This window comes from Oncorhynchus nerka, linkage group LG12 (genome assembly GCF_034236695.1).
Source record: "Oncorhynchus nerka isolate Pitt River linkage group LG12, Oner_Uvic_2.0, whole genome shotgun sequence".
Classification (NCBI taxonomy): domain Eukaryota; kingdom Metazoa; phylum Chordata; class Actinopteri; order Salmoniformes; family Salmonidae; genus Oncorhynchus; species Oncorhynchus nerka.
The window spans coordinates 36,068,400-36,083,918 of NC_088407.1; the positions used below are offsets into that span (position 1 = coordinate 36,068,400).

General features: G+C 44.0%; 1 protein-coding gene across 7 annotated transcripts in view; it reads left to right on the top strand.

Annotated features, from left to right (window-relative positions):
• Positions 1–15,519, top strand: part of LOC115138200 (actin-binding LIM protein 2-like) — a 106,898-nt gene that overhangs the window by 84,569 nt on the left and 6,810 nt on the right. The window contains exons 14-21 of one of the 7 annotated variants that reach the window (XM_029674794.2): positions 1,435–1,536; positions 4,614–4,670; positions 10,105–10,142; positions 10,300–10,414; positions 10,615–10,673; positions 13,398–13,464; positions 14,176–14,183; positions 14,412–14,492. In XM_029674794.2, the coding sequence (XP_029530654.2) occupies positions 1,435–1,536; positions 4,614–4,670; positions 10,105–10,142; positions 10,300–10,414; positions 10,615–10,673; positions 13,398–13,464; positions 14,176–14,183; positions 14,412–14,492 (527 nt within the window). Of the gene's footprint in view, positions 1–1,434; positions 1,537–4,613; positions 4,671–10,104; positions 10,143–10,299; positions 10,415–10,614; positions 10,674–13,397; positions 13,704–14,175; positions 14,184–14,411; positions 14,493–15,519 lie in introns of those variants that run through there. The other 6 variants (XM_029674796.2, XM_029674795.2, XM_065025549.1 and 3 more) reach the window with 6 other exon arrangements.

Here is a 15,519-nt window from a genome sequence, read left to right on the forward strand (position 1 = left end):
TGGTTTTGGGTTTAATGAACTCTCAGGTTCCCTCAGGAGTCTAGTTTAAATGACTGTGTTTGTGGATAACTATCCCTCACACGTACACAAGTGGCTTAGCTGTTTGGTTTCAACACGGTGCTAGAGGCAGGATGTTTAACCAGAGATTAAGAGGTCATTGAATTGAATTGAATTTTGAAGAGCGAGTGGAAGACAAATGCGATGGAGACAGAAAAAGAGAGGAAAAGATATGAGTCAGAGGGATAAGGCAATGACAGAAAGAAAATCCACTCAATGAATTGATGTAAATGATGCAATGACAACTGCATCCAATGTAAGAGTTATTATCAGCACATGAGGATTAGTCCTTGAATGAGGAATTGCTACCACTTGTTAGTAGATTCTTATTCTGAGATATGCTACGTCGCTCTATGATGTCACTGAGGGTCATACCTAAAAAAAACAGTACACCCCCCCCCCGTCCCCCCCTACCACCTCTCCTCGGGCTCAGTGTCCTGCCTTAGCTCCAGATTTGTGGAGGTGCTGCCCTGCAAATAAACTGAGGTCTGCACTAATGCCAGTTTGTGTGTGTGTAGACATGCGTGTGCATTACTGTATGTGTACGTGTGTGTGTGTGTGTGCGTCTGCATCTGCGTGACTGTGCGCATGTGTTTGTGTGTACATGTGTGTGTCTGTGCTTGTGTGTGTGTGTGTGTGTGTGTGTGTGTGCATGTGTGTGTTTCTGTCAGAATGACCTCATCCTCTTGCATCCCAACGCCTTCGCTCTTGCCTTCTGTTCCTCCCACAAAGGCGAGAGAGGCGCGTGTGCTCAATCAAATGAACAATCTCTCTCCTCTTTTTTTCCTCCTCCTCTTTCTTGTCTTTCTTTCCCCTCACCCTCTGTTCTTTTCAACTCTCTTATGTAGATGTTTATTAGTTATGGCCTGTAAGGTGTCAGTGACTTAATCACCCAGCCTGCGTGACACAATGCATTGTGATGGACTGTGGTCATAATTACAGTCGCGCACACTTTCAGTTGAAAGTAGAAACACATTGACGCTGTCCCATTTCAGCTTGCGCCCGTGTCCTCAATGCATTGCCATTAACTGGTAAAGCCTTTAACCAACCTATATATATATATATTTTTTTTTTCTGTTAGCAATCTGCCTTTATAAGATGCTCATAGCCTTCATTCATATTTTATGATGTTGACATGAGCCAAGTACCAATAGCAAGGGCCTAGAGTTTTTCCTGGTCTGGGTAAATGGTCACGAAAAACCTATGGCCCTAGTGGTTGGGTTATCAAGTCAGTTGATAATTGTAATGAATAAAGTTGGTTCCGCTTCATAGTTAAATCTTTGACCAGTAAGCACAACAGCATGACTCTTTGCTCCTCTCTTTGCCCCCCTTTTTTCGTCCACGGCTCTTGCTCTCCCCTGTCCCTCCCCATTGGAGGTAGTGAAAGTGGTCGGAGTACACCCAGTTTGTCCACCTATTCCGACGGCAAATCTCCCTCCTCCACCTATGTGGCTGCTCCCAGGCATTTCCACGTACCAGGTAGGTTCTCCACTTCGCTTTGACCTCTCACCTTTGACCCCGTGACCCTTGATCCCCTCAACACGACCTCTCTATCTATTGCACCATGCCCGTCGGCCTGCTCTCTTGTCTGTCGAGGTCTGTCTAGGTAACAGATCTAAGTAGGTGGATGGACATTATACAATAACAGTATATCAGATGTCTGGGATTAACCCTTTTTCTGTTCTCCTTGTCTTCTTGTGTTAGTGTTTTATTCATGTCAAAGGGTTTCTTTCGGACCTATCCTGTCCATTTGATTTCCCTGACTCCTTTCCCTCGCTCTATCTAAATATATCTTTCTCTCTCTCTTTATCTCTCTCATCTTTCTTTATCCCGTGTTGGGATCCTGTCCTATACAATATGTTGAGGTCTGTCTAAATCTGAATGTTTCTTCAGTTTCACAGGTAAAAGTGAGATTCGTTAGATTCCACTTTCACAGACATGTTGGATCAACATTATCATATGCTCTTATAATGCAACCACGTTATAACTGCTGCACTCAAAGCGATTTTTTTATGACGTCACGAGCAATGGCTGACATAGAACCGGACTGCATGGGCAGCGCCACTGAGAAGTGTCATCACTTCCTATGGGTTAAGGAAGGATCACATCATTCTATCCAGGTCATCAGGAGGGATCAGCCAATGAATTGCACTCGTGAGAACCAGACCCGGGTTCAAATACATGTGTATTTGTTATTTAAATATGTACTTTGTATTTTGGTGTTTTCAAGTAATGTGGCCAATATCAACAACTGCTTATTTTCAAATAACTTATATAATTATATAATATTTTCAGATACTTATTTCCAAATACATTCTTTAAAATACTCCTAGAACCTGGGTTCAAATGCATGGGAATATTTATTTGTATTAGAAAAAAATCTTCAAATACATGCCTTCAAATACATGCCAACATTCCAGTATTCAACCACCTGTCTTTTCAAATAAACAATATCTGAATACTTACTTCGAAATGTATGTGATAGTAATTGAGATTTTTGAAATAGTATTTGTACTAGGGATGGTAATTTGAAATAATTTGACTATTTGAATAATAGCATAGTATCATAGTCCCCCCCCAGAAGTGTAATTGCTCTTGACTCTCAACATATCAGAACGATACAAAGCACATGGCTGTCACGAACGTGGTCAGGGAAATGACCGGACCAGGGTGCTGCGTGGTGAACGTACATTTTCCTTTATTTAGAAAGTCACCAACAAAACAAGAAACACCAAAAAATAAATGATAATAAAAAACCGACCGTGCAGCTTCCTAGGGCTATACAGGCCACTAACAAAGTCAACTACCCACAACTACGGTGGGTAGTTGACACAGGGCTCCCAATCAGAGACAACGATAGACAGCTGCCTCTGATTGGGAAACACACTCGGCCAAACACACAGAAATACAAAACTTAGAATGCCCACCCCACATCACACCCTGACAATGGCAAAGGTAAACACCGGACAGGGTGCTTTTTCTCTGGTAATTTCTCTGGTAAATTGTCAGCAACAGCAAAAGAGTAGTCAAATTTTCGCCATTGTAGAACTGATTCTGTTAGAAAATGTATCCGTTTCAGGAGGTGTTGTGGAAACTGTTAGGTGAGTGCCAGTCATTTCTATTTGAAGTGAGGAAAACAGCGTACCGATGTCAGGGCAACACAAAGGGTTTTAATACACAGCAGTATATCCTTGTAGGTAAAAACTTCACAAAGGATCATTTAATTTAGACAAAGCTTTCTCATTGTTAAAATAGGTCTGCATTCCCACTTACTCAAGTAAGCGAATACTAACGTCCGTTCGGATATTCGATCAACCGTGCCCATCCCTAATTTGAACCAAGGTCTGGTTAGCAAACATTCCATAACTGCAGATGGCAGTAAATCACCAACATTGGCTTTATACCGGTTGAAACAACACCCTCCAGGTGGCAGTTTCCACCCTTTCCGTTTGTTTCCCAACTCATAGAACTAGTAGAAGAAGATATTGACTACTTTAAAATGGAGCGCCTGCTGTCACAGACGCCGTAATGGGACAGCGATTGAGAAGAGTCTTAACTTAGGTCTATGACCCTGCATCATATTCTGTCCACCGCCCTTTGATGAGTGTTAACCGTTTGCAGCACATTGCAATGGACATAACGTTGACTTTTCTAGTGAAAAGCCCCTTTTTTTTGATTCATCGTCACTATTTCCATTCACTATCACAGTGTCAGTCACCCACATGGAAAAGTCCCCGTACTTGGATGGAGTTGACGTAAATAAATGAACAAAGCAAAGTGATGATCTACTTGATGTGTTTTGTAACCATCGTATGGATGTGTATTACTCCCTGGCGCTGGCAGTGGCTGAAACAGGGCAGAAAGGGACCCACACATGTTGTATTTCATGAGCAGAGTGCAGTTAATGTATTGTTGCGAGCTAACACAATGGTGTTTGGGTCCTGTGAACGTTAAACGGATTGGATCAGCTTAGGACAGGCATACTGTGTCAATTATTGTGTAAAAAAAAATCGCACAATTGTTTAATTGAATTAGTTGAATTTAGTAATTTGCCCTTTTATTTGTTATTTGATATGCTTATTTGTTTATTTGGTCTATAAGCAGTAATGAATGATGTGTTGTAGTAAGGGAGAAATATATGATGGTTTCTATTACCGATGACTTTTGGAAAACTTGAATAAATGTATTGTTGGATACAACATCGATCAACAATTACCATTGTTCTGGGGATGCCCAACCGAGTGTCTGCTTCACATTACAATAGGACTGGATCAAAATGACATGTTTTTGTGTGTGTTGCATGAACAGTGACAGCAAGTGATGATTTATTGGCGATAATACCCTGTCTTGCCAGTTCTAATAAAAATATAATATGTTTTGCATTGAATCAACCATAAAGAATGCTGCCCCATATTCTACTGCTGCTTCTCAGACTATTCCATCCCTCAATAACTGCTAACTCATGCTTTTCTCTCTCTCTCTCTCTCTCTCTCTCTCTCTCTCTCTCATCCTGGGCTTTTTTCATTTCTTTCTGCCTCTCCTCCTCTCATCTTCAGAGACTAAGGTCAAGATAGATAATATCTATAGAAAACCCCCTATCTACAAGCAGCATGGTACAGTCATCTCTTCTCCTTTACTTCCTGGTGTAACTTCCTGGTCTGGTCTCTGCACGATGTGTTGCGTGTCGTCTGTCCCATACGCTCCGGGTAGAAGTTGCCCGTAGGCACAGCCATAGGATCAGCTTTCCTGTCCGCGATCCTAACTCTTACCATTAGGCGGGGGAAAGCATCGAACCGACCTAAGATCAGTGGCTATAGGGCAACTTCCTCCTACTCACGTCCTTCTCGCCGTGGCCCATTGTTTTCAAGCGACTTTGACCCATCTCCCGTCTTTTTCTATTGGAAAGGCGTCGGCAACTCAGGCAACAGAGTACGACAGAGTCCCCATTTACCTTTGGGTGCCTTGTTACTGCAACTGCAGAGGGTGGAGGTTTTACAGTCAAACGGGTCTTATCTCAGATGTGTCACCTAGGCATCTGAAATAGTGACTTTCCATAACACACCCAAGGTTATGAACCTTTTTGTCCCCCAGTGTTCTTTGTAGCCACATACGGTTTTGAGAATGACACAAATATTAATTTCCACCAAGTTTGCTGCTTCAGTGTCTTTAGATATTTTTGTCAGATGTTACTATGGAACACTGAAGTCTAATGACAAGCATTTCATGTGTCAATGGCTCATTCAAGTGTCAAATGCTTTTATTGACAATTACATGAAGTTGATGCAAAGAGTCAATATTTGCAGTGTTGACCCTTCTTTTTCAAGACCTCTGCAATCCGCCCTGGCATGCTGTCAATTAACTTCTGGGCCACATCCTGACTGATGGCAGCCCATTCTTGCATAATCAATGCTTGGAGTTTGTCAGAATTTGTGGGTTTTTGTTTGTCCACCCGCCTCTTGAGGATTGACCACAAGTTCTCAATGGGATTAAGGTCTGGGGAGTTTCCTGGCCATGTACCAAAATATCAATGTTTTGTTCCCCGAGCCACTTAGTTATCACTTTTGCCTTATGGCAATGTGCTCCATCATGCTGGAGAAGGCATTGTTCGTCACCAAACTGTTCCTGGATGGTTGGGAGAAGTTGCTCTCGGAGGATGTGTTGGTACCATTCTTTATTCATGGCTGTGTTCTTAGGCAAAATTGTGAGTGAGCCCACTCCCTTGGCTGAGAAGCAACCCCACACATGAATGGTTTAAGGATGCTTTACTGTTGGCATGACACAAGACTGATGGTAGTGCTCACCTTGTCTTCTCCGGACAAGCTTTTTCCAGATGCCCCGAACAATCGGAAAGGGGATTCATCAGAGAAAATGACTTTACCCCAGTCCTCAGCAGTCCAATCCCTCTACCTTTTGCAGAATATCAGTCTGTCCCTGATGTTTTTCCTGGAGAGAAGTGGCTTCTTTGCTGCCCTTCATGACACCAGGCCATCCTCCAAAAGTCTTTGCCTCACTGTGCGTGCAGATGCACTCACACCTGCCTGCTGCCTTTCCTGAGCAAGCTCTGTACTGGTGGTGCCCTGATCCCGCAGCTGAACCAACTTTAGGAGACGGTCCTGGCGCTTGCTGGACTTTCTTGGGCGCCTTGAAGCCTTCTTCACAACAATTGAACCGCTCTCCTTGAAGTTCTTGATGATCCGATAAATGGGTGATTTAGGTGCAATCTTACTGGCATCAATATCCTTGCCTGTGAAGCCCTTTTTGTGCAAAGCAATGATGACGGCACGTGTTTCCTTGCAGGTTAACATGGTTGACAGGCCGAAGAACAATGATTCTAAGCACCACCCTCCTTTTGAAGCGTCCAGTCTGTGATTCGAACTCAATCAGCATGACAGAGTGATCTCCAGCCTTGTCCTCGTCAACACTCACACCTGTGTTAACGAGAGAATCACTGACATGATGTCAGCTGGTCCTTTTGTGGCAGGGCTGAAATGCAGTGGAAATGTTTTTTGGGGTATTCAGTTCATTTGCAAGGCGAAGAGGGACTTTGCAATTAACCTCTTAGTCCGCCCCATCCCGCATGCGGTATCGTTACTACAGCCTCAAGCTCATTAGCATAACGCAACATTAGCGATTTTTAAAAATCGCAAATGAAACGAAATAAATATGCCTGTTCTCAAGCTTATCCTTTTCTTAACAATCCTGTCGTCTCAGATTTTCAAAATATGCTTTAGAACCAGAGAAAATCACTAATTTGTGTAAGAGTGGTGATAGCTAGCTTAGCGTTAGCATTAGCATTTAGCACGCAACATATTCACAAAAACCAGCCAAGGAATCAAATAAAATAATTTACCTTTGAAGAACTTCAGATGTTTCAATGAGGAGACTCTCAGTTACATAGCAGATGTCCAGTTTTTCCTGAAAGATTCTTGTGTAGGACACATCGTTCCCTTTTGTTACTATGCATATGGCTACCGAAACTAACCGAAAATTCAGTCACCTACATGTCGAACTTTTTTCCGAATTAACTCCATAATATTGACTGAAACATGGAAAATGTTGTTTGAATCAATCCTGAAGGTGGTTTGTCATATTTCTCTCCGTTGAAAGCACCGTCCTTGTAGCCTGGTTTGTTCTGAGATTTGAATGGAAAAATACCGGGACCTGACTTTTGCGCACCAATTGCCACGCAGCCACCTAGCGGGACACCTGGTAAATGTAGTCTCTTATGGTCAATCTTCCAATGATATGCCTACAAATACATCACAATGCTGCAGAGACCTTGGGGAAACAAGAGAAAGAGTCCGTTGATTCCTGTCGCATTCACAGCCATATAAGGCGATCATGGAAAACGTAGCCTCAGAAATCCTGTGCATTTCCTGGTCGGTCATACATCTTGGTTTTGCCCGAAACATTTGTTCTAAGGGACTCACAGTGAAAATCTTTGCATTTCTGGAAACGTAAGACTGTCTTCTTTCCAAAGCTATCAATTCCAAGCATATTCGAGCATCTTTTCGTGACAAAATATTGCGCTTAAAACGGGCACGTCTTTTTATCCAAAAATGAAATACTGCCCCTATAGGACTAACAGGTTAACTGCAATTCTTCTGCTCACTCTTCATAACATTCTAGAGTATATGCAAATTGCCATCATACAAACTGAGGCAGCAGACTTTGTGAAAATTAATATTTGTGTCATTCTCAAATCTTTTGGCCACGACTGTACTGTAGAATTATTTTGTGGAGAATGTGTCCGTAAAGTACACTGCAAAATCATTGTTGCCTGAGTCAAAGGTCCCACATGGAAAACACAAGTGGCTGTATTGCACCTTTTAATGATCACTTTTTATTTCTCACACCTCCCTGATTGTGTTAGTGTCTGCTCATCCCGTCCATGCCTGCCCATATTCATCTCAGTAGCTCATTGGTCCTAGTAGTACATGTGACCTGATCACGTTGTTCCTGATCACGTTGTTGTGTGTCCATTGGAATTGGTCGAGGGTATGAATCACTTGGTGTTGTGGTGCTGATGGTGTCTTGGTCACCTTTTTTGTTCCACTTATAACCCTTTGTGTATTTGTCACGTTTTAAATGTTGTGTTTTTTTCCGGGTCTTTCTCCTTTCTTGTATGCGTGCGAATGTATTTCAAAGGGAGGACCAAAATGCCGTCGAAATAAATGAATGCATGTGCTGTATAATGCCTTATCTTCTGTGTCATACGACGGAGGATTATTCTACAGGCCGATACAATCTACAATACATATGAAATATGACAACTTCATCACAGCATATTTCTCACAATTTATGAGTTAACAGTCTTCAGTTTAGATTGTGTATATTCTAACAGACATATGCTTATGGTCAATAGAACGCACCAGAAAATACACCATTTCACTAACTCTTCCGAGTAAATAGGCCTGCTTTCTAAATTATAAACTGGGCGCTGAGCATACTATATAGCAACATTCAAATACAAACTATACACTGTGATAGTTAGTTACACAACGGTACCGTCACTAGGGTTGTTGCTGTTGACTGTGTCACTGTTGTTTTAAAGCAGTAGGTGTTGCACGGCCCCATTTGGAGATCCTCGACGGGCTTGTCTCGTGATGATGATGTCACAGAGTCCAGTTGATTTATTATAGGATGCAGTCTGTGCAGCATACTGTACTGTAGCTGGTAAATAGATGTACAGTGGCAAGAAAAAGTATGTGAACCCTTTGGAAATACCTGGATTTCGGCATGAATTGGCCATACAATTTGATCTGCTCTTCATCTAGGTCACAACAATAGACAAACACAGTCTGCTTAAATGAATCACACGTAAACAATTATACGTTTGCGTGTCTTTATTGAACACACACTGTGTAAAGATTCACAGTGCAGGTTGGAAAAGTATGTGAACCCTTGGATTTAATAACTGGTTGACCCTACTTTGGCAGCAATAACCTCAACCAAACGTTTTCTGTAGTTGTGGATCAGATCTGCACAATGGTCAGGAGGAATTTTTGACCACCAACTGTTTCAGTTTCGCAATATTCTTGGAGTGTCTGGTGTGACCTGCTCTCTCGAGGTCATGCCACAACATCTCAATCGGGTTGAGGTTAGGACTCTGACTGGGCCACTCCAGAAGGCGTACTTTCTTCTGTTGAAGCCATTCTGTTGTTGATTTGGTTCGTTTTCCTGTTGCATCACGCAATTTCCTTTGAGCTTCAATTGAGGGACAGCTAGCCTAACATTCTCCTGAAAAATGTCTTGGTGAACTTGGAAATTCATTTTTCTGTCAATGATAGTAATCTGTCCAGGCCCTGAGGCAGCAAAGCAGTCCCAAACCATGATGCTCCCTCCACCATACTTAACAGGTTGGATGAGTTTTCGATGTTTATGTGCTGTGCCTTTTTTTTCTCCACACATAGTGTTGTGTGTTCCTTCCAAACAACTCAACTGTTTCATCTGTCCACAGAATATTTTGCCAGTAGCGCTGTAGAACATCCAGGTGCTCTTTTGCAAACTGCAGACGTGCAGCAATGTTTTTGTTAGGACAGCCGTGGCTTCTTCTGTGGTGTCCTCCCATGAACACCAATCTTGTTTAGTGTTTTACGAATCGTAGACTCGTCAACAGAGATGTTAGCATGTTCCAGAGATTTCTGTAAGTCTTTAGCTAACACTCTAGGATTCTTCTTAACCTCATTGAGCGTTCTGCACTGTCTCTTGCAGTCATCTTTGCAGGATGGCCACTCCTAGGGAGAGTAGCAACAGTGCTGAACTTTCTCTTTTCTCAATTTGTCTTACCGTGGACTTTTGGAACCCTTTCCAGCTTTATGCAAGTCAACAATTCTTAATCTTATCTTGTCTACTGTGATGACTTAGATGAAGATCAGATCAAATTTGATGACCAATGTATGCAGATCTCCAGGTAATTCCAAAGGGTTCACATACTTTTTCTTGCCACTGTAGATGTGTGGTACAGAAACTGGGATGTCACGTGTTATGTTATATACCGTAACATCAGGAGTGTGGTTCGTTACGTACTGTATGACTGTTTTACAGCCTCTAGAACATCCTGGCCAGAAGGGGACGACGTCAAGGTGAGGAGGTGTCTGTCTGTCTGTCCCACTCACCTACACATCAATCCGCCCTTGGATATCCTGTAATAATTGGCTGTTGAGACTGTATTCACTACAATAATTGGCTGTTGAGACTGTATTGTTATTCACTACAAAAGCGGTCTATTTCTCTGTATAGACAAGGACCAGTTGGATGATCTTGAAGAGTGAGATAGACGGCCAACCTCTCCCAGAGGACCTGCTGGACCCCAGGAAGTCCACCTGCAGCCTGCCCACTGACGCCTCCCTGCCCAGTGAGTAGCCAATCAGTGGTCAATCTTTACTTGACTGGCATGGCCTCCACCAATGAGTAGCCAATCACTGTTCAACGCTGACTTGACTGACATGGACTCAACCAATGAAGGTTGAGGACTCACTGAATTGACATCAGATTGAAAGAAAAATAGCCCGAAGAGCCCTTATGATGACTTAGATATTGTTTCGTTCCTTACAGGCTTCCCCTACAGCAAGTCTGCTTCCCTGCCAGGATATGGAAAAAATGGCATATACAAGGTGAGTTCTCATACACACACACACACACACCATAATGAACAGAGGCTGCGATGAGAAAGTACCAGAGACTATACAGAATCATCCAGCGACAACCTCTTACTTGGTTGTGTAGTATGAAGTTAAATGTTATACAAATACGCACGGGGTCCATTGTCCTGTACCGCTGGAGATAGTTCAGCATGTGTGACACCGGTTAAACAGGTTCACATCTGACTGCCGTTGGCTCATTTCGCGTCTCGCGGGCCATGATCGCAACAAGTCATGTACACTGTCTCTCTCTCCCTCAGAGGAAAGGCATCCTAACACACACACACACACACTTGCACCAGGTGGCCTCACATATGGTCCCCAATGACACAATGCGATGCTCCACTTCAACTAAGTGCCAACAAGGGAGTGGAGGGGATGTAGTTTTGGCCTCTCTGATTCTGGAGGAGACAAGGGGTGGAGAGGGGGGAGCCCTTGGCAGGGGGACAGTCAGTTCTATCCTGGGCAGGCGTCTGATTCGGAATTGGCCGTCTTACAGAGAGCTCAGAGTTCCGTGAGGTACTGGAAAACTCGCTCGTAAATGGAAATGAGGTGTGCCTGTCGCCATACCAACGGGCTTAGCCAAGCGCGCTAAAGATTAGAGCTCCATTAAAGACCGATCGGTGATTGGTCTGTCGGGCCTCTCTCAGCTCGCCGCTCATTAAATAAGGTGCCGCACTGATTGCTGTGCGGAGGAGGTGCCAGCTGGGCGAAGTGATTGATTTAACCACCAGGTGGTAGTGTTTAGTAAATATTCATCGCCTTTTCTGTCACCGAGCGGGTGGGAGTGAGTTATGGCCAATAGACAGTGAAGTTCATGTCAAAAAAAGGCTATATTCTGCTGCGTATCAATAGTTGAACTTGCTTCCTTTCCTTGTGTCTTCTCCTCCCCCACCTCTGGCCTGCTCGCCTCCCTACCACTGAGGAAGTACAGTTCCCGCTCAGCCCAGTCAAAACTGTTCGCTGCTCTGGCCCCCCAATGGTGGAACAAACTCCCTCACGACGCCAGGACAGCAGAGTCAATCACCACCTTCCGGAGACACCTGAAACCCCACCTCTTTAAGGAATACCTAGGATAGGATAAAGTAATCCCTCTCACCCCCCCCCCCCCCTTAAAAGATTTAGATGCACTACTGTTCCACTGGATGTCATAAGGTGAATGCACCAATTTGTAAGTCGCTCTGGATAAGAGCGTCTGCTAAATGACTTAAATGTAAATGTATCTAGCAGCCTTATGATAGGGGAAAGCAATAGATGTAAACCTATCCAGTCTTTTGCGTTATCAACCGTACTCAAGGGAAGGAGACAAGGAAAGGAAGCCATTTCAGTGTATTGACACACAGCCCTTGACTTATCAACGCAGGAAGGTTGGTTGTTTTTCTAACTTTCACAGAGCTCTTTTAGACTGGGAAATCATGTTTTACAGCTTTCCTATCAGATTCCATGTAGGCCTATCACTCGTAACCACTCCTTCCTCAGATACTGGACTGCAGCAGAAAAGTGTATTTAGTCTAACCTTAATAATGTGTTATTGCTGCTTATATTTGTTTGTTGATGGATGGTGGTCGGCTAGACAAGAGGGGTGAAATAGCTGAAAGGCCGACTTTCAGGAGGAAATGTGAAATGTGGACTGTATCAGGCCCCAGTAGCGTGCTACACTGTAGACATGAATTCTGCAACCTGATTGGCCGTTACAGTTCCTGTGGCAGTTGAGACAGCGAGACGATGTATGGCTATGGAGAGAGGTTGCGTTTATTTACTGAGCTGGGAATGGAGCAGTTGTTATTCTGAATGTCTGTTTGTCTCTCTCTCTCTTTCTCTCTTTTTCTCTCTCTCTCTCTCTCTCTCTCTCTCTTTCTCTCTTTTTCTCTTTCTCTCTCTCTCTCTCTCTCTCACTCTCTCTCTCTCTCTCTCTCTTTTTCTCTCTCTTTCTCTTTTTTTTTCTCTCTCTCTCTCTCTCTTTCTCTTTCTCGTTCTCTCTCGCTCTACCTCTCTCTTTCTATCTTCCTCTCTTTCTCGCTCTCTCTCTCTTTCTCTTTCTCTTTCTCTCTCTCTCTCTCTCGCTCCCACACTGAGAAATCCATCACATGTTTACACCCCAGAGATCCAGTTAGACTGAGACTGAAGCCGGAACCAAACCAGAAAGGATGCACTCAGCTACAGTAGCTAACCCAGTTCCCCCTCAACTCCCTCAATGCATGGTAACCTTTCTCCAACCAGGTTAGACTCTGCAGTCAGATTGCACTTGTGAGAGTGTGGGGGTAGCCTCTCTTGGATTGTAAGCTGCCTTCAAAAAGGGACATCTTGTGTATCATTTGTGTGCAATTTATCCTCAAACCAATGAGAATAGGAAAGGAGAGAACGACTAGGCTTCTCTTTGTAACTGTACAGTACATATATTATGTATGACAATGTACAGTATGGTCTGGAAACGGTCAAATATGTCTGGATCCATTTAGGTGTGTTGACCTGGTCTGTTTTTAGTCTTAACCCACTGTGTGTGTGTGTCTGTGTGTCTGTGTGTCTGTCTGTGTGTGTGTGTGTGTGTGTGTGTGTGTGTGTGTGTGTGTGTGTGTGTGTGTGTGTCTGTGTGTCTGTGTGTGTGTGTGTGTGTGTGTGTGTGTGTGTGTGTGTGTGTGTGTGTGTGTGTGTGTGTGCGCGTGTGCGTGTGCGCGCGCGTGTGTGTGTCCTCCATAGGAGGTTGCCGACCACGCTGAGGATGAGCCAGACCAGCAGGACTCCCACAGCTGGGGAGGAATGAGAGGTAGGACCTAGATCGCAAATACTAGATCTGCTAGTTCATTGCTGCCATATTGGAAAAGGGCGGGTCTGATAGGATCTATTAGCAGATCTACGATGTAATAATGTTGCAGCTGCACTTTTAATGGGAAGCGGTTCAGGTGGACGAGTTTTCGCTCAAGGGTGCTAAAGCCACATGCCTTCACCATATGAGTTACATCAGTGTGTGTGTGTGTGTGTGTGTGTGTGTGTGTGTGTGTGTGTGTGTGTGTGTGTGTGTGTGTGTGTGTGTGTGTGTGTGTGTGTGTGTGTGTGTGTGTGTGTGTGTGTGTGTGTGTGATGTACGCAGTCGCTCCAGAGTTGTCTGCCTCAGCGTGCTCTTGCTATTCCTCAGCCAAAGACAGGCAGCACACACAGTGCCATGCTCGGAAAAACTTTGTTTCAAGGTGTGTGTGTGCGCGTGTCAGTGGGAGGAAGTTGGTACCAGGCTTTTTTAAAGCCTTTGACGTGCTGAGTTAGAACAAGTTACACAAAGAATCACAAATAGAAGTTACACAAAGAATCACCTTCATTTGCACAATTCTGTGATTCTCTTTGTGCTGTCATTTATTTGCCTGTTCTATTATGGTAGTGTTCGTAATTGGCCTCTGAAATACTAACACAGTCATTCATCTGACATATTATTCTCTCTCTCCCTCTTTTCCTCCCTCCTTCCCTCCCTTTTGCTCGCCTCCAGAGTACAAGGTAAGGTTCCGTCAATTGTTGCCGGTGTTTCACATCATATTAGTTTGATGTATTTGGCAAATATACTGTAGTTAGATGTCTTTTGGCTTCATCTTGGTAGAGTACATTAGCACTCTACCCAGGATGACTGTAGTGTTAAATGGCTGACCGTGTGTGTGTGTGTGTGTGTGTGTGTGTGTGTGTGTGTGTGTGTGTGTGTGTGTGTGTGTGTGTGTGTGTGTGTTCCAGGTGTACCCCTATGAGGTGCTGGCTGTGACTCACAGGGTGAGGGTGAAGCTACCCAGAGATGTGGACCGTACCAGACTGGAGGTGAGAGTTCATCATATCGCTCTTTCTTTCTTTCTTTCTTTCTTTCTTTCTTTCTTTCTTTCTTTCTTTCTCTCTGCCTCTGTCCTACTCTCCCTCTCTGTCCTGTGAGGCTCCAGGCTCCAGGCTCCGAGTCAATTCTTTGGTGATCTTGTGGCATGGAAACGATCCTAGCATCCTACAGGGAGACTCTTATAATCTCTTATAATCAGCCTGTCCCCTCTCAACCAGTCTATGACCTCTCTACGAACTCCCTACGAACCTTTTACGAAGTCTCCCGCTCTCTAGGAACCTCTCCCTGAGGAGTGGGAACGTCAGTATTTCCCGAGGTGTGACTGACGCAGGAGGTTGCCCTCTGCGGTCAGGAATGCCGACCTCCTGGCTGGGTTTGGAGTCGGTGAGGTTGGGATGGTGTGTCGGAAGTCGGGAGGCTTGGATTCCAGACTCTGTTTTTCCCACCATTACTCTAGCCTTGACCCTATGTGGCTGGGTTGTGGCTGGCCTGCTCTGCTTTTGACTGTTTGTTCAATTAAGGACCACATGACTATGGTCGGTTGGTGAGCCAAGGGTTGGAGACACGCTCTCCTAAGTCCTAAAGTGTGACTTTTTTAGAGGTACTCTGAATATGTACACTGATCAAAAATATAAACACAACTTTTAACGTGCTGTCCCATGTTTCTTGGGCTGAAATAAAAGATCCCAGAAATTTTCCAAACGCACAAGAAGCTTATTTCTCTACATTATTTGGTAGAAATATGTTTACATAGCTGTTAGTGAGTATTTCTCCTTTGCCAAGATATTCCATCCACATGGCAGGTGTGGCATATCAAGAAGCTGATTAAACAGCGTGATCATTACACAGGTGTACCTTGTGCTGGGACAATAAAAGGCCACTATAAAATGGGCAGTTTTCCCACACATCCACACAATGCCACAGATGCTTCAAGATGCTTCAAGTTTTGAGGGAGCATGCAATTGGCATGCTGACTGCAGGAATGTCCACCATAGATGTTGCCAGAGAATGAAATGT